The sequence below is a fragment of the Barbus barbus genome (genome assembly GCF_936440315.1).
Source record: "Barbus barbus genome assembly, chromosome: 22".
Lineage (NCBI taxonomy): Eukaryota > Metazoa > Chordata > Actinopteri > Cypriniformes > Cyprinidae > Barbus > Barbus barbus.
In genome coordinates this window covers 21,150,029-21,168,495 of record NC_136750.1, presented here as the reverse complement: position 1 = coordinate 21,168,495, position 18,467 = coordinate 21,150,029, and the positions used below count along the sequence as shown (strand labels likewise).

General features: G+C 37.1%; 1 protein-coding gene across 1 annotated transcript; it reads left to right on the top strand.

Moving 5' to 3' along the window:
- Positions 1–1,906: 1,906 nt before the first annotated feature.
- LOC306888728 (uncharacterized protein) lies at positions 1,907–10,078 on the top strand. The gene is made up of 10 exons (XM_079447148.1): positions 1,907–2,126; positions 2,354–2,428; positions 2,594–2,677; positions 2,832–2,905; positions 3,000–3,132; positions 4,749–4,948; positions 6,466–6,741; positions 8,670–8,843; positions 9,013–9,453; positions 9,592–10,078. Exons 2-10 carry the CDS (start codon positions 2,364–2,366, stop codon positions 9,621–9,623), a joined length of 1,479 nt encoding a protein of 492 aa, XP_079303274.1. The 5' UTR covers positions 1,907–2,126; positions 2,354–2,363; the 3' UTR covers positions 9,624–10,078.
- The last annotated feature ends 8,389 nt before the right edge of the window (positions 10,079–18,467 follow it).

Here is an 18,467-nt window from a genome sequence, read left to right as displayed (position 1 = left end):
AGATTCGTAACATGTAATGTAAAACATTTCAAAAGTTTTTTTATTTTTTTTATTTTGATGATTAGAGCTTACAGCTCATGAAAGTAAAAAATCCAGTATCTCAAAATATTAGAATATTTCCTAAGATCAAAAAAAAAAAAAAGGCTTTGCAGAAAAGAAAAGTTCAAGTTCTTTGAAGTATGTTGATTTATGCTCTCAATACTTGGTCAGGGCTCCTTTAGCACAAATGACAGCATCAGTGAGGAATGACATGGAAGCGATCACCCTGTGGCTCTGCTGAGGCACTATTGACCCTTCAGCTCGTCTGGATTGTTGGATCCATTGTTTCTCATCTTTCTCTTGAAAATATCCCATAGATTCCATATGGGAATCAGGTCAGGCAAGTTGGCTGGCCAATCAAGCAAGTAATATCATGGTCAGCAAACTACTTGGAAGTGGTTTTGGGATTGTGCAGATGCTTAAGTCCTGCTGGAAAAGGAAATCAGCATCTCCATAAAGCTTGTCAGCAGATGGAAGCATAAAGTGCTCCAAAATCTCTTGGTAGACAGCTGCATTGACTTTGAACTTGATAAAACACAATGAACCAACACCAGCAGACGTCACGGCACCCCAAATCATCACTGACTTCGGAAACTTCACTGGACTTCAAGCAGCTTGGATTCTGTGCCTCTCCAGTCTTTCTCCAGACACCAGGCCTTGATTTCCAAATGAAATGCAAAATTGACTTATATGAAAAGAGGACTTTGGACCACTGAGCATCAGTCCAGTTCTTTTTCTCCACAGCCCAGGTAAGATGCTTCTGACGTTGTCTCTGGTTCAGAAGTGGCTTGGTAGCCCTTTTCCTGAAGACGTCTGAGCGTGGTGACTCTTGATGCACTGACTCCAGCTTCAATCCACTCCTTGTGAAGCTCTCCCAAGTGTTTGAATCAGCTTTGCTTGACAGTATTCAAGCTTGTGGTCATCCCTGTAGCTTGTGCACCTTTTCCTACCCAAATTCTTCCTTCCAGTCAATTTTGCATTTATGCTTTGATACAGCACTCTGTAAACAGCCACCACTTTCAGTAATGACCTTCTGTGACTTACCCTCTTTGTGGAGGGCGTCAATGATTGTCTTCTGGATCATTGCCAAGTCATCAGCCTTCCCCATTATTGTGGTTTCAAAGAACAAGAGACACCCGTAATTTGGGGGGGGGGGATTCGTGGACTAATGGTTAGAGAGTCAGACTTGTAATCCAAAGGTTGCGGGTTCGAGTCTCCGGCCGGCAGGGATTGTAGGTGGGGGGAGTGAATGTCCAGCGCTCTCTCCACCCTCAATACCACGACTGATGTGCCCTTGAGCAAGGCACCGAACCCCCAACTGCTCCCCGGGCGCTGCAGCATAAAATGGCTGCCCACTGCTCCGGGTGTGTGTTCACGGTGTGTGTGTGTTCACTGCTGTGTGTGTGCACGTTGGATGGGTTAAATGCAGAGCACGAATTCCGAGTATGGGTCACCATACTTGGCTAAAAAAAAGAAAAAAAAAAGAAAAAATTATTTATACTGCAGAGATGGTCATTTAATGAAACCAAAATGTAAATATTCTAATATTTTGAGATACTGGATTTTTGACTTTCATGAGCTGTAAGCTCGTCATCAAAATAATAATAAAAAAAATATTTTGAAATGTTTTACTTTACATGTAATAAATCTAAAATATAGGCTATGAAAGTTTCACTTTTTGAAATAAGTTACAAAAAATATATATTTTTATGATATTTACATTTTTGAGATGCACCTGTGTGTGTGTGTATATATATAAGACATATTTGATGTGTTGGTTTTAAACCAGATCTCCAGCCTCAGGACTGAGGAGGGTGGGTAGTTACGTCATTGGTGTCGTCGTTTGTCTTCCTGTCCGTTAGGAGGCGCCACACGCTTCTTCAAATAATACACTTGTTCTTCGAAAGGAAGTCAGATCGAGTGTGTTGCAGGAATCCTTGAATTAATCACTATTATCCATAATTTTTTAAATCTAAAAATAGTCTTAGTATGTGCTGATCTAGACAGAGATTAAATAACGCATGAGAAAATTCATCAAAATATCGCGATTTATAGAGCAGCAGGACTATAACTGAATATCTACGCGGGTAAGATGGGCTTCGCATCAGATTTAGTGTTTTCATAACAATAATTTGACAAATGTCGCAAATATTAAACGTTGTTTTAACAATAGACCATATTTTTTTTCAATAATGGTTGAGTAACGTTAACTTACATGCAGGATTTTCTGGGCAACCAAAACTCAATTGCCTTGTGTCCTGCGATATTATAATTTAAGATATTTTAGATAATGTTTGTTACGCCGTTCATTTAGAAGAAATAAAATGTCGTCGTGGTCGAAGAAAGCTGGGGGAATAAGACGACCACCAACAAAACACACTGGAGGAAGGTATGCGAGACATCTGTATAGTGGCTGCTGTGAGCTACTGCATAAATATGTTTTAATTAATCTGACGCTTTCAAGCTAGGCAACTCACTAGATTTAAACACACAAACTACGTTTTATATTTCTGGTGTTATGTTTATCATAATCATGTTGATTTGCTTCATGCAGTGGCTCAAAACCTCCCAGACCCTTTCGAGTAACACCATATCCAATGAGGGAGGACAGAAAAGATGATCATCCAGAATCTGAGAGGCACGTTGAACATTACAGTAGAGACAATGTTATTTTTGTAATTGACAAAGTGATCTTTTCCTGGCTTTAAGTCTCTGTTTTCACATATTTGTTTCTCTCTTCTTTTTCTAAAATCTAATCACCTTTTCCCACTAATATTTTGTTCAATGTTCAGCTTTGAAAGCTTAGGCGAAGGGATTGACTACTCTGGCGCTGCAGACTATGAGCATTCACCTCATCAGTCAACTGGTATGATTTTTCATGTAACTTGGTTTCTCACTGCTGCTGTTGTGTCTATTATGAGAAATCTTTTTGGAGCAACTTTTTCATGTGTTTGTAACAGCTGTTTCACCTGAAGAATATGAGGCAACAGTTCAACACCATGCCATATATGAGAGGTTCTTCCAGCAGCTGCATGGAGATGGTGCTAGACAGCCTGCAGACTGTGTTGTCCTGTCGGTGAACAACCAGAATGTGTGAGTATACTCTGCAGGTAGCAGTAAAATTCTGTTGCAGTAAATGTTTTTAAATGTGTCTGTTGTGTGAATGTGCTTTGTTATTGATACATGTTAGGCTGATGGGATTCATCAGGTTTAAGATCTGGAATCTGTATGTATCCAGAATCATCCTTGATGGTTAATAAAAAAAATTTGGATGGATATTTTATTATAATATCATCAAAAATCTTTAAAAGGAATTAAATGTGCCTTAAAGTAAAAGAACAACAACAACAATCTTCCAGTATTCTAAATGAATGCTCAAATTCTTTACATTTCACTGTCAGTCTTTGATTTTTTTGTTATAAATTAATAATTTAAATGAACTTCTATTACTATTTTACATTGCTAATACAAAAACAACAACAACAAAAACACTAAACATGATACATCCATCAATAACTGTTAAAATGAATCTTTGAATGTAACATTTTGGCTAGATGTTGTCTATAAATGAATAAAAAAAAGTCAATATGTATGTGGTGTAAAATATATTTATCCATCAAATCAAACACAAATGTTTACGCCCTGTGGCCTTGCTTAAAGAAAAATGTTTATCCTAACCTTGCATCATATTATTACTGTTTATGTTACATTTAACATGGTGGTCTTTAGAGACCTGCCTCTAATGATCTAAAGTTTAATTTGAAACATTTTCATTAGATTTTTATAATCTAAATTTTCTATTCCACATGTCTAAACAAAGAAAGATAATAAAAAGACATTTAAAATGATACCCTAAATGTTGAATACACATTTTCAAAATTAGGTCTCAAGCATAAAAGAGTGTTTTTGATTTATTTGTATTCCGTACATTTTCACTCTCCTACAAAAACGTTCACCCAAAGAACAAATATGTCCAGAAATGTAAAAAACTGAAATTTTAATTGCGTTCCTTGTTTATTTAGCCAAATATAAGAGCTTCTTTAAGAAGTGGTGATATTCAAAATGGTCAGAAATCTAAGCCATATTTCTAAACGAAACAAAATCACAATCTATAAAAATATGAAAAGCACAAACAATGCTATTATCAAAAAGTGAGTGCAACTTTGAAATTTAAAGTTTTTTAAATTCCTTGACTGGAAACGCATACTTCTGTTTTTATTAATGCACAATGAATATGACACAAACAAAACAGACAGTCCCATTTTTGCCATCCAATTAATCAATCTAGTCATAAATGTGTTTGATAGAAGTGTTTCACATTTTATTAAGATCCAAAGTTTTTGGTAAAACATTAATATATGTGTTTTATAATATCTGTACACTATTAAATTTGTGTAAAGTTATGTTATTAATATTAAACTAACTTTTTGCATCCTGTTTAAGCTTAATATCACTTTATGTCCTTCAAAGTCTGATGACTCACACACACACACAAGCATTTATTTGGCTAAAACAAATGAAACAACTTGTCAACTATTTTCTAATATTTAATACACTTTTAAAATGCTATTTATGTCATTGATTTGTGTGGCACATAAAAATTTTACCCTTTCATTTCTGCATATATAAATGAGGCCACACACAAGACCCTCACCTCGTGCCCTGAAGCATGGTGCTCAATAACCAGATCTCTTCTTCTTCTTTCAAAGGGATTACCCCAAATCGATAGGCCAGTGTTTGCAGGAACGTGGCCTCTCGGTGGAAATGCTTTACCTGCAGGTGGAATCAGGCCTGACGCGGGCCCTCCAAGATGTCCGCTCCGACGGTTCCCCCTTATGTATTCTCGTCGAGCAGACTAATGTAACACTCTCCTCGTGCACAGTAATCATATTTTCAGAGTCCCTCAAAAGTAAGTTCCGACTCCCACAATCTATTTCCCAATAAAACCAGTTTAAATTTACTTCAAGCAACAGTTAAATAACCTTAAACAACCTTGACTTGGTGGTGGGCATTTTTACACTTTGCCATAATGAACAACAAAATATTAACCAGTATTCTGTGATTACACTAAAAGACATGCATTTATCTATTCTGAAAATACACTTAAAAAAACTCTCATATAAGTATAAAAAGAAAGTTAATTTATATTAACTGAAAAACTATCAATTTTATCTCCCTGTAGGACTTTGCAACACATCAAGCATACAATCTTTCTGTTTGTGTCGAAACATACTTTGTCATGAAATGGTTATTGACAAAAAAGCAAAGAAAGAAAAAAAATCTTTCTTACTGCATTATGGGCACATCTCATTTTCACAAGTTTCCCAAATCTCAAAATTGACATACCTCCAAATTAAACCGTATAATAGCTTGTAATAGCCGTATAATAGCTTGTAATTCTTGTAAAAATTACAAGCTATTATACCCCCATAAACAAACCGTTTTGAGTGGTCAGAATAAATTACCGGTAGGCATACTTTCTTTACAAAAAATGACATTATTATAATAGATTTGGGTACAAATCTACATATTTAAAATTTTTTGCATCATTACAGCCAAGCAAAATGTATCAGTTGTAGTGCTTGACACAAAATACAAGAAAAAAACAAAGAAACAAACAAAAAAACACCTAAAAGATGGTGGGTTTGACCCTCAGCATAACATTAAAATAGATGAAATGCCCCTAAAAACAATGCTTTCATTATTACTATTTTTTTTAAATCCATTATTTTAATTAATGCCCACCACTTAATAAAAAAAAAAAACATTCATATTAAAATAGTTTAATGTTTAATATAATTGCTCAAGCTTTTATTCCTATAAAACATCACCTTGCTGGTAAGTTTTTTTTTTTTAAGCTGGAATACACTTTTTACACATTTTATAACACAAGGCATCAAATAGATTCAGTTTCCGACTTAATAAACACAGAAAAACTGAACACACACTAAACGACTGAGGATCACACACTACCAGACTTTCACGTCTAAAAAAACAAACAAGCGAAACAACAACAAAACAAACTTAAGCAAAAACATAAGTCATTTTTAAACATGTTAAATGAACTGTTACATTTTCTGAATGTAGTAATGTGCTATTACGCAGTGTCATACGTCAAAACTGAATTCATAAAAATGCAGATGAGTTCTCTCATGCGCAATGCCTTCCTTATATTAAAAGCAATCTCATATTAACTTCTACTCTGCTAAATGTCCCTTCTCCCAATATTCAAGTGTGCATGTGTCCTTTTGAGTGCATACTGAAGTTTAATGTGGTAATTGGGTTAAGCAGTCGTTGCCAGACTGCAGCGTGTTGCTGATGAGGTAGAACTCTTGTGCGCACTGCTTAGACTGCAGCAGCTCACACTGAGCACCATATGTAAGCCCCTTCCCTCCTCTGGCTGACCCTTCCTCTGCCTCTCCACAGTTCATCGAAATATGCCCAAAGAACAGGCCATGGAGTTTGTGTTGGTGGAGTTCAGGCGATTGAGCGGTTCGCAGCGGGTGCTGGACCCCACGGAGGCTGCTGCACGGGCGGCTGAGCTGACAGAGGACTACCTGGAGCGCAGCAAGCTGGAGCGCCACACTGTTCCCTCTGCCACCCGCCACCTGCTCTTTCTCCTGGCCGAAGGTTTGCACCTCTACCCAGAGGAACTCAACACACTGGCTGAGTATCTTCAAAACCGCCAAGACCATCTGCAAGGTGAACATGTTTCCATGTCTTGGCCTAGTTACATTCATATTGTGTTGTCTTTATAAGTGTGTTTTAATTCTCATCATTATACATTTTAATATGTGATATAATTAAATGACCAAGTTAGATGCATATAAGATTGATAAAATGCAGTCAGTGCACATTGTACATTGATTGATCGATTTATTTTGTTTATTTATAATCAAATCTATTAATTAAATATAATAATTATATAAAAATTATTACACACACACATATATTTGTGCTGTCAAACGATTAATCGCAATTAATCGCATCCAAAAGAAAAGTTTTTGTTTACATGTGTGTGTACTGTGTATATTTATTATGTATACATAAATACACACACATACAGTATATATTTTGAAAATATTTACATGTATTTATATTACAGATAAATATTTTTAATATATAAACATAACTATTTTTCTGTGTGTTTTTATATAGACATAATAAATATACACAGTACACACACACACACACACACAGATTATGTAAACGAAAACTTTTCTTTTGGATGCGATTAATCGTTTGACAGCACTGATATATAATATATATATATATATATATATATACTATACCATTCAAAAGTTTTTGTTTTGATTTTTTATGTTTTTCTTTAAAGAATTCTCTTCTGCTCACCAAGCCTGCATTTATTTAATCCAAAATACAGCAAAAGCAGTAATATTGTGAAATAATTTTGCTATTTAAAATAACTTTCTATTTGAATATATTTTAAAATGTAATTTATTCCTGTGATTTCAAAGCTGAATTTTTAGCATCATTATTCCAGTCACATGATCCTTCAGAAAACATTCTAATATTCGGTCACACTTTATATTAGGTGGCCTTAACTGCTATGTACTTAAAAAAATAAGTACAATGTACTTATTTTGTTCATATTGTATTGCAAACCACATTAGCTGCTATTGAGGTGGGAATAGGTAAGGTTAGGGACAGGTTTGGTGGTATGGGTAGGTTTAAGGGTGGCTTAAGGTGTAAGGAATGAGTCAACAGTGTAATTATAAATGTAATTACAGAAATTAAATACAGATGTAATTGCATATAGGTATTTTAAAAAATATAAGTAGAATGTTAAAACATGTATGTATGTACACAATAAGTGCATTGTATCAAATGATTAACTTAAATGTGAGTACATAGTAGTTAAGGCCACCTTATATATAGTGGGACCAAATATTCGGATTTGCTGCTCAAAAAACTATTATTATTATTATTATGTTGAAAACAGCTGAGTAGAATTTTTCAGGTTTCTTTGATGAATAGAAAGTTCAGAAGAACATAATTTATCTGAAATAGAAATGTTTTGTAACATTATAAATGTCTTTATCATTTTTGACTCCAAGCTTTTGAATGATAGTTATAATGTTACAAATGCATTTTATTTCAGATGAATCTTTCTATTCATCAAAGAATCCTGAAAATGTACTCAACTGTTTGAAATATTGATAATAATAATAATAATAATATAAAATGTTTCTTGAATGGCAAATCAGCATATTAGAATGATTTCTGAAGGATCATGTAACACTGAACACTGGAGTAAAGATGGTGAAAATTTAGCTTTGATCACAGGAATAAACTACATTTTAAAATATATTCAAATAGAAAGCAGTTATTTTAAATAGTAAAAATATTTCACAATATTACTGCTTTTGATGTATTTTGGATCAAATAAATGCAGGCTTGGTGAGCAGAAGAGACTTCAAAAACCATTAAAAGTCTTCCTCTTCAAAATTTTTTTTAAATGAAATATAAATATATAACTTACAATTTATTTATATTTAATAAATATATAGAATTAAAATGCAAGTTATATTTTCAATTATACAGATATTATAATATATTTCTAAACATAATAACATTATCTTTTTACTACCACTCTGTTCCCTCTCCAGTAACTTCCGCAGAGGTGGGCAGTGATGTTGCTCCTGTAATAAATAGCCTGCCTCCAGGGTTAGGAAAACCTCCACCACTTCTGCCTGCTGGATCTGGACCACCACCAAGAGAGCAGGCAAACCCACCCTCAGGGTCTGGAGATACACCCCCGGGCCATCACAGGGGATTGCTAGGTTTGTTTTTGGGGCAGAGGATAAAATGCAAACAAATTTAAAATACATATGTATGTACTGGGGGTATCATTTTTGTACTTTAAGGAAAAATTATTTAATGCGTTCATTTGTTTAACCTGTTTATGATGCTCATTAATATATTTAAATGCAGTATTCTCTGTGTTTCCAGGCTCATATCCCAAGACGAAACCACCTCCTTTGCTTTCAATGCAAAATCTAAAGCCACCTTCCCACAGATCAGCTGCCCCCCATAGTCTTTTACCTTCTCGGGCCTCTTCAGTCTCACACAGTTCTTCATTTAGTTCTCCATCTAGAGGGCCAGCAGCCCCTCATAGTCTTGACAAGCCACAACCTCTTCTAGGCACAGCACCTACACATGGGCCATCCTCAACACATGCCCCTCTGCTTGATCGTGCCCCTCTTCTTGACCGTTCCCCTCTGCTTGATACGCCTCTTGGTTTCCCGTCCTCTAGAGGACTATCGCAGCATCCAGGGTCTCATTTATCACGAGGTCCACCATTGATGTGTGGACCACCTCCGCAGAATGGACCCCGGGGTCCTAGAGCACCTCCACCTTCACTCAGGAGCCTTCATATGGGAGCCCCAACAGGTCAGCATCTTCTCATGAAGTTCTTGTTATAATGGCTATTTAGAGAACTATTGGTATGGAAGGATCTGTCACAAATTTATTTATTTTTAATTTTTTGGTTCCTCTTGTTGAACTTTTTTTTTTTTTGTCCATTTTCAGGTCCACGCCCACCACGACGCCTGCTCCCTTGATTCTCTCAGGACATCTGATTAAATCATAAGCCAGTATTGCCATGTGGGACAGTTGTTAACATTTTGGACTTAGGCTGTTTTATGTTTTACATTTTTTAGGAATTTGACTTCTGTGTTTTCTTTCAGGATCCTATGAGATGTTTAAAGATGTACTGGTATGGAAAAAGCCTCAGTTGTGTTCTCTTTATTTCCACTTGTGTAAGCTAATTTTTAGAATAAATATGAAAATTTTCAGTGGCATACATCTGTGAGAGATGTCTTTAAATATCACTGTTCTCTGTACAGTGATAGAATATATTTCAAATAGTTTTTGGTGTGAGGCAATAATATGAGACTATTCTGAATTTTTGTTAGATTGTAGAAGGTTCTTGATCTCCAGGAGCCAGAGATTTACATTTTTTTGTATTTTTTTTAAGATAATTAAAGTGCATAATGTTTTCAAAAGCAATTCATTTAATCTTTTTGAAGTTTGTTTTTATTTTTAGAATTTCGAAATATCTTTTTTCTTAGACTTTTACATTTCTAAAGTGTGAATCCAGCCCCTAAACTTTAAGAAGACTGTTCTTCCCTGTTGCACTGAATGAATACTCTTAATAGCTTAATAACTTTTCCAGATAGACACCACCCATTAATGTTTTTTTTTTTTTTGACTGGACACAATTCTGTGTACAATTCTATGTTTCTAAATGCAAATTTGCTATAAATTCAAATTGGATTGTGCCATCAGATTACAATTTTCAGGTCATGGCACGAATTTTTGATTGGATTCAAGTCTTAATTCTTTGGAACATTGTTGTACTGGAACAAAGGGGTCGTTTCTCTGAACGGGTCTTTGGCTGGCAGATACTGGCACCCTTCGTGGATTTTGGCTCCATGTGTCACCCTTGATGGCTACAAGCTTTTTTTGCTTCTCTTTGCCAGGAAAGAAACAGCAGTGCAAGATGTTGCCACCACCATGCTTAACAATAGAGTTGAGGTTTCATAGATCATAAGGTTGATCAGTACCAAACATATATCTAAATTTTAAAGGTGCTATAGAATGGAAATCTCGTGAATAAAAAAGACCACTGAAAAATTGGCGAATCAGAACATAACACCGACTGTGACGTTACAGTCGGGATCACTAACAGTTACGCCCCCAACATTTGCATATACCGAACCATCAGAAGTTCTGCAGGTATTGTGAGCACAACAGCGAAAATGGCAGATCATGGAAATAAATGTTATGTTCCAGACTGTGCAGGGGATGTAAAGTGCAGGGATGGGTTGGTGTCTGTATTCAGAAAGGCACAGAAAGCAAATAACGCGAGCCACTAAAGGGACATGGTTAGCTCCTTGCTAGCTGTAGCCTGTTACATTGCAGTACATAAGATGTCACATACCACATAAACAGAGTAAGGAGAGATGACAGGATACTGGCGAATGATTTACAGATCCTGAACTCCACTGACAAGTATCTGATCTTGTAAAATGTGTGGTAAGTACTGCCCCTCCATAGTATAAACAGAGTTCATACAATCGCGAATTGCGAAAGTGAAAGTAAAAAGTGATCGTGCATTTGAAAGCAGCTTCAGTGCCCCACATATTAATAGCGGCTCCGTTATGCCCGCATTTTATATACAGTATAATTACCCGACGATATAACTGCGCGAGAAAGTATTGAATGTGTTTCCTTGTGCTGTGTGAGCTACTGAAATGAGAAATGAGCTACAATCAGAGCAGAGCTCAACATTGAGCCGTACTGTGAAACAGCCAATCAGAGCAGAGCTTAACATTATTATTCATGGCCCTTCCAAATAAGCCAACAACAGACCATTTTATTCTAGGGAGAAATCCTAGGGTTGTAAATGCACATGTAAAACCGTTTCTGGAAAATTTTTGCCCTTACCTAAGCCACATACCTTCTATGTAAATATCAGAGAACAATTTAAAATATTGTATCAATGCATTCTATGGCACCTTCAAATTATAATTTAGTGATAATTTTCTCCACCAGTGAGCTTTTAAGTACTGTGACTGGATCGATGAGTTAGTGAGCTGAACTCCAGAACCAAATCATTCAGACCATTTTTATGAACTGGATCAATTGATTCATTGAAAAGATCTGACTCAAAATAATTATTCATTCTAAAATCGGACATCACAATTTTTCTTATATGCACCCCATGGCTTGAGAAATCTTCAGAAAACATGGCTTTAGTGCACAAGTCATACGGACATTTATGATCATTTTATTTTATTCATTAATTTTTTTCCATTGCGGAGTTTGAATAGCCAAGATATTACGCAAAAATCGACCTTTTGTGTCCAATGAAGAAAGAGGCTGAGTATATTGCCACGTTCACACAGCAGCAGAATAAGGTTGTCAGTCAGTATTTGATTCTGGACTGGACTACTAGTTGTCTGTCGCGGCTCGTTTGGACTCTTGTCATGTCAGAAGTGATGGAACTTTCAGTATTATGGACGTCACCATCTTTGATTTTATTTTCGTCACTGTCGCTATAGTTACTGGTAAGGAATACGGGGTTGACTCCCGTTGCACGTTCTGTAAATGTGGTTGTCAATCGCAAAAACTGACAATGTGAACCAGGTGTGTGACTTAAGTACAGGTGAAAAAAAAAAAAATAGAATATCGTGAAAAAGTACATTTTTTTGTAACTTGTTTCAAAAAGTCAAACTTTCATATATTCTAGATTCATTACAGAAAACATTTCAAAAGTTTCTTTGTTTTAATTTTGATGATTATACCTTAAAATATGTCTTTTACACACCAGTCTGTTATTGTGGCGACATTTCCACACCCCGAAACATGACGCTGAACAAAACAAACTGTGATTGGTTATTTGATATGTCGGTCAAACGGACTCATGGGCGCACCTTTGCCAATGAAAGCTACCATAGATTCCAGACCTTCAGCCGTCAGCCTGAAGGTTTGGCTACGTGAGACTACAATGGTCCAGAAGACAATCGTTGACACCCTCCACAAAGAGGGTAAGTCACAGAGGGTCATTACTGAAAGGGGGTCTCTGTTCACAGAGTGCTGTATCAAAGCATATTAAATGCAAAGTGGCCCAGAAGGAAGAAATTGGGTAGGAAAAGGTGCACACGCAACAGGGATGACTGCAAGCTTGAGAATACTGTCAAGCAAAGCTGATTCAAACACTTGGGAGAGCTTCACAAGGAGTGGACTGAAGCTGGAGTCAGTGCATCAAGAGTCACCACGCTCAGACGTCTTCAGGAAAAGGGCTACCAAGCCACTTCTTAAACAGAAACAACGTCAGAAGCAGCTAACCTGGACTACGGAGAAAAAGAACTGGACTGTTGCTAAGTGGTCCAAAGTCCTGTTTTCAGATGAAAGTAAATTTTGCATTTCATTTGGAAATCAAGGCCTGGTGTCTGGAGAACGACTGGAGAGGCACAGAATCCAAGCTGCTTGAAGTCCAGTGAAGTTTCCGAAGTCAGTGATGATTTGGGGTGCCGTGACGTCTGCTGGTGTTGGTCCATTGTGTTTTATCAAGTTCAAAGTCAATGCAGCTGTCTACCAAGAGATTTTGGAGCACTTTATGCTTCCATCTGCTGACAAGCTTTATGGAGATGCTGATTTCCTTTTCCAGCAGGACTTAAGCATCTGCACAATCCCAAAACCACTTCCAAGTAGTTTGCTGACCATGATATTACTTGCTTGATTGGCCAGCCAACTTGCCTGACCTGAACAACATATGGAATCTATGGGATATTTTTAAGAGAAAGATGAGAAACAGTGGATCCAACAATCCAGACGAGCTGAAGACTCAATAGTGCCTCAGCAGAGCCACAGGCTGATCGCTTCCATGTCATTCCTCACTGATGCTGTCATTTGTGCTAAAGGAGCCCTGACCAAGTATTGAGTGCATAAATCAACATACTTCAAAGAACTTGAACTTTTCTTTTCTGCAAAGCCTTTTTTTTTTTTTGATCTTAGGAAATATTCTAATATTTTGAGATACTGGATTTTTGGGTTTCATGAGCTGTAAGCTCTAATCATCAAATTAAAACAAAAAAAACTTTTGAAATGTTTTACTTTAAATGTAATGAATCTATATGAAAGTTTCACTTTTTAAAATAAGTTACAAAAAAAAAAGAAAAAAATAACTTTTTCACATAATTCTAATTTTGGGAGATGCACCTGTACAGCATTAAAACTATCGGAAAATTTCCTCAGTATTATAGTGAGGTTGAAAAATTGATCACAATGATTTTCCTTTGAGTTTCTTCTTATGGGTGATTTAACTAAGGGGTTATGTAACTAACTCAGCATATATGAACTCATTTTAACAATTGGTGGATGGAAATGAAAGTCTCCTCTTTATCCCAATATCACAAATTTAATGCGACTTGAGACATAACATGAGAATGGAGTAATTTGGTTTATAAGTATATATATAAGAAAATAAGTAACTTTATAAATCGAAACATGGCCAGAAATGTAGGTAAACTACGATAGTCCATTTCTGCCACATAAGAAGGAAAAAAATGATCCCTGGGTAAATCATAATTATGAGATTGAAATTTATTTATCTCACGATTGACTTTTTATGCAGTTATTATTATTATAATTATTACATTTTCCCCAGAATTCTAATTTACCAAACCATGAGTTTTTTTTCTTATGGAGCGGAAATGGGCTTGCATGGCCAAAATAAATGGACAGAGGAAAGATACGTTTTTTTTTTAATGGAAATATTTTAGTAGAAACAGTACAATGCTATATAAAAACCTATTTCGTGTTTAAAAAAAGTAATTTCCAGAAATGACAGTTCTGTGGAACTTGAGTCAGAAAGTCTCAGTCATCATTTACTTTTACAGTTTGGCTAACTTTTCCTTGTATTTCGCCCAGGAAAGCAAGAGGGTGAGTATGATGTCATAATTAAATATAAATGTTTAACATTTTGTGTTTTTTTGCGATGTGTGCGATGTTTGACTGTTTAATAACAACAGAGGCGAAAATGAAACCATAGCAATCTACGAGACATTACGAGCTCTTTTTAACCACTAGATAGCGCTGTAGACCTACCATACGTTCATTTTTACATTTATGGGCCTTCTGCTGATCAAACCTCCAAACATCCATTGCTTTTCTATTACAGACATTTTCTTCTTAGATTAGATTTGGTTATATTTTATTTGAATATTTCATTTGAAAAGAGGAAACACTGAAATGCAGCATTAAATACGATTTAAATACAGCATGAACCCTACAAATTGTTTTCGTTGTCTGGAACATATTGCTAGCGTGAATGTATTTTTCCTCAACAGTAAATATAATTTTCTCACGCAAAATAATATAAACCATTGGGAGATAAATTGAAGGTTTGCAGAGTGTAGCTACTGTTCCTTGTGCAATTTCATAATAATAGGGGTCTGTGTTTGTGAAGTGTTAGATTGCCCATATCCTCCAATTTGGGCGAGATAATATTGCTTTCAGATGACATAATGTTTGTGTTTGAGGACAAATATAATGTAAATTACAAACCAAATATAGAAAGAAGACTAGATATTTTCACAGTAGAACAGTAAATGCTACTCAAGTGAGATTTTTTTTGTCAAGATAATTAATGCCACTGTTTTAAATGGTATATTTTAATGCCACACAACGTTTTATTGTCACTTTTCAAAGCAACTCTCACAAAATACATGGACTGATTCTTGTCCTTAGTCTCCTTCAAATTGCTAAGATTTCACATAAATGTTTCTTAAGCCTTGCGTGAGAACAAAACTAGTTGTGGATGCATCTACACAGTCATGTATGCAGTATATACTGCATGTTAATCCTAATGGCAAACATTTTTAGAAAATGTGTGTCTTTAGCAGGGCATGTTTTACAGCTGTTTGTCTCCACTCTCTGATCACAGACACTCGACCGCAGCTGTGAAGTATCCATCACGTCTCAAAGTAATGGAGGCCCGGTTCTGCATCATTTCACCTGCTGGGAGGTGTTGATTGGGCCTTTTTTGGGTAAGTGAGCAAAAAACAGCTTCACTAAAGCTGATAAATGCAATAGGAGACAGAAGGATTACCAGTCAAACGGAGTGAAACCAGCTTTCGCTGTTACAAAGGCAAAGGCATGCCTCATTTGTGTCCCACGACATGCAATTCAGTTACTGTTACAATTCCGTAATCACACAGAATCACTTTTTTTCCCCCACAGAGACACACACTTGCTATTCCGGCACAACTGGATATCAATCAAAATGTATCACTATGAATATTCTTGGCATTATTGTGTTAGAATTCACAGATACCCAGGTCGTCTCTAAACGCGATATGCTTCTTTGTTAGGACAGCACCACACTGAGCTCCTGTATGCTGCTGTGAGTGAGATCTTCATTAGAAACCTTGAGCCCTTCACCAGGATCTGTGCCAGGTACTTGGTCTAACAGCCAAACATGTTGATAATTAAACCCCTGTAATCGAGAGGTGTTATCACAACAATTAACAGCAAAAATGTGAGGGTATGAGCGAGAGTCTCAGAATGTGTGGCTTTGTACGCAGTTCCTCCCTTTTTTTTATTTGATGGAAAGGTTTTACCTTCACTCTAATCTTTCGGCTATTTGTTTAAGTGCAGAATTAACTGTGCGTTTTTGTTTTGAGTGTACATTTTGCGCAGTATTCCTCTATCAAACCATCTTGGGAGGGATTTCATGTGGGGGGAAAGCATACAAAAACATAATTTCTCTTCCCGTCTTTTTTCCTGAAAGCACATTTGTCTCTCTCCTACTTTCCCTAATTCTCCAGACGTGTTCCAACCGTTCTCTTTTTTCCCCTCTCCCTCCCCAAAGTTGGCTTCCTCTGCCCTCGTTCCTAGGCATCAGCTGAAGACCCAGCAAGGCCCCCATACACAATGAGCTTTAATTGGGTTAAGTTTGTCCGCCACAGATAACATTTCTCTTTCTGTGGAGAATAAAACAAATTGCTGGCACTAATGGCACTGTTTAATGTAGCTCTTTTTATTATGGATGGAGGAAATTAGGAGGAGACTCCCAACAGAGAGCTGATGTCGTGGGAGTGAGTGCATTGTTGCAGCTCATCAGAAAAGCGTTTTTGCTGGAGCGCCGGCCTCCTCGCTGCCGTTGCTCATCTCTCTCTCTCGCTAAGCCCTTTCATGTGCCCTTTTGAAAACACGGCCGTGTACCTAAGAATTGGAGCGTTAAAGCGTATAGCCTGTGCGATCTGACATGATCGGGCCCCACGTTTGGCGCCATGTGTTCCGAACCTGTTCTCCGTCCGCTGTTTTTTATGCTTTAATGCCCTAAGTCCATAAAGCTGGTGTTTCTTTGTGTAAGTCTGGGGCAAGCAAGAGCCAGGGAAAAGGGGGCTGGAGGGGGGTTCTTATTGAGGTTTTGGCACAAGACGCGGTAAGCCTAAAAGCCTGAAATTTGTTCTGCATTGCTTTCGTTTCTGAAGAGGGTCCCCCTTTTTCAAGTCAGACGTCTCACTGCAGTAAGCTAATGGGATGCGAGGACAGATGCACACCCTGGCATTTAACACGCCAACACCTGAGAGTGTTTGGAAGACAATCAGCAGTAAAAATGTAATGTTCAATCTGGATTTTTATGGTGGCTAATCAGGACTGATGAAGTAGAGGGTACATTAAAGTGCAGCCGAGCGGTCAGCCCCAATCTGCGTTCCTGCTCTCCACCTCTCCCTCGTGTGCCCATGTGCACTCGGCATCAGCACGGCTGTCTGGGTCCGGGGTCAATGTAACAAACAAAACATGCTGTTTTAAGCGCCGCGCTGTCCTTATATGGACAATTAGTGCTGTACGGCGGCATATTTTAGCAATCCTACATTTTGCTGATGTACACGTTGAGACAATTAAAAGCTTCTGGCAATGCTTTCCTGATATTTTTTGCTTTCATAATAGATTCTATCAGGTCAGGTCACCGCAGCTCGGTCCCGAAAGTAAAACCCGAATCGAAGGAAGCTAATAAAATGACTCATTTTTTTGGCTCTGCTTCAGATCCATTAGCTGGAAACACATTTGTATTTTAAACCTCCTCGTACGGATTGACAGAAGTGACACCGCGAGCGTGCGCCTCTCCTGTACTTTGTTAACGAGACAAAAGAGTGTTGGCTTTGCAGTATTTAAATCAGTTATGTCTAATTATTTCATACAAAAATAGCCTATCTAGGGCAAAGCCAATGAGATGTAACATTGTCTGTGGAGGGGGGACCTGGAGGAGTTGGCGTGAGTTCAGCTGAACAGAACAGAACAGAGAGAATACGCTGTTGGCAACATAAATATAACATGAACTCTCCCGGCTTGTGACAGTACAATGGGGGAGTGTTTAAGGGTGCTTTCTGGGTCCGCACTGTCCAATGGATGATAGTCGCATAAGAATAGCAGCATACCTAGGTACGGTGAGAGAGGAGACGGATGAGAGAAAGGACAAATGCTGTTGAGTTATTGCAAAATTTTGAATAATTGTCGCATGAATAATGTAAGGGCATCAATCTACCACCGTCCCTGCTGCGTGAAGGAAAATACTAGCCAATACCGAGGCCATTTGAATTCAGTTAGTAGTGAAATGATGTGTTGCAAATGCCTCCGTCTTTATAATGTCCAATGAGAGATTTTCTTCCTCTTCTAAACGTTCAATATTTTTCAAATCGCATGCAGTCATCCAAGCTCAAAAAATGATTTGCCACTCATTAAAATTGTCCTAAAATAGCAACGGCGTCTATTCCAAACAGGACCACTGCATTTGCAGTTCACACTTCTTTTTCTCCAGCGTCTTAATTAATTTCATCCACATGTCTTGTAAGTCTTATTCTGAACTGTTCATTGTGTCACAAGAAAAATGC

Excerpts from the sequence above, each read along its gene's own strand:
- LOC306888728 (XM_079447148.1), top strand. The coding sequence starts at position 2,364 with ATGTCGTCGTGGTCGAAGAAAGCTGGGGGAATAAGACGACCACCAACA. Across the intron at positions 2,678-2,831 it reads GATCATCCAGAATCTGAGAG|CTTTGAAAGCTTAGGCGAAG; the intron begins GCACGTTGAACA and ends TTCAATGTTCAG. Across the intron at positions 8,844-9,012 it reads CCATCACAGGGGATTGCTAG|GCTCATATCCCAAGACGAAA; the intron begins GTTTGTTTTTGG and ends CTGTGTTTCCAG.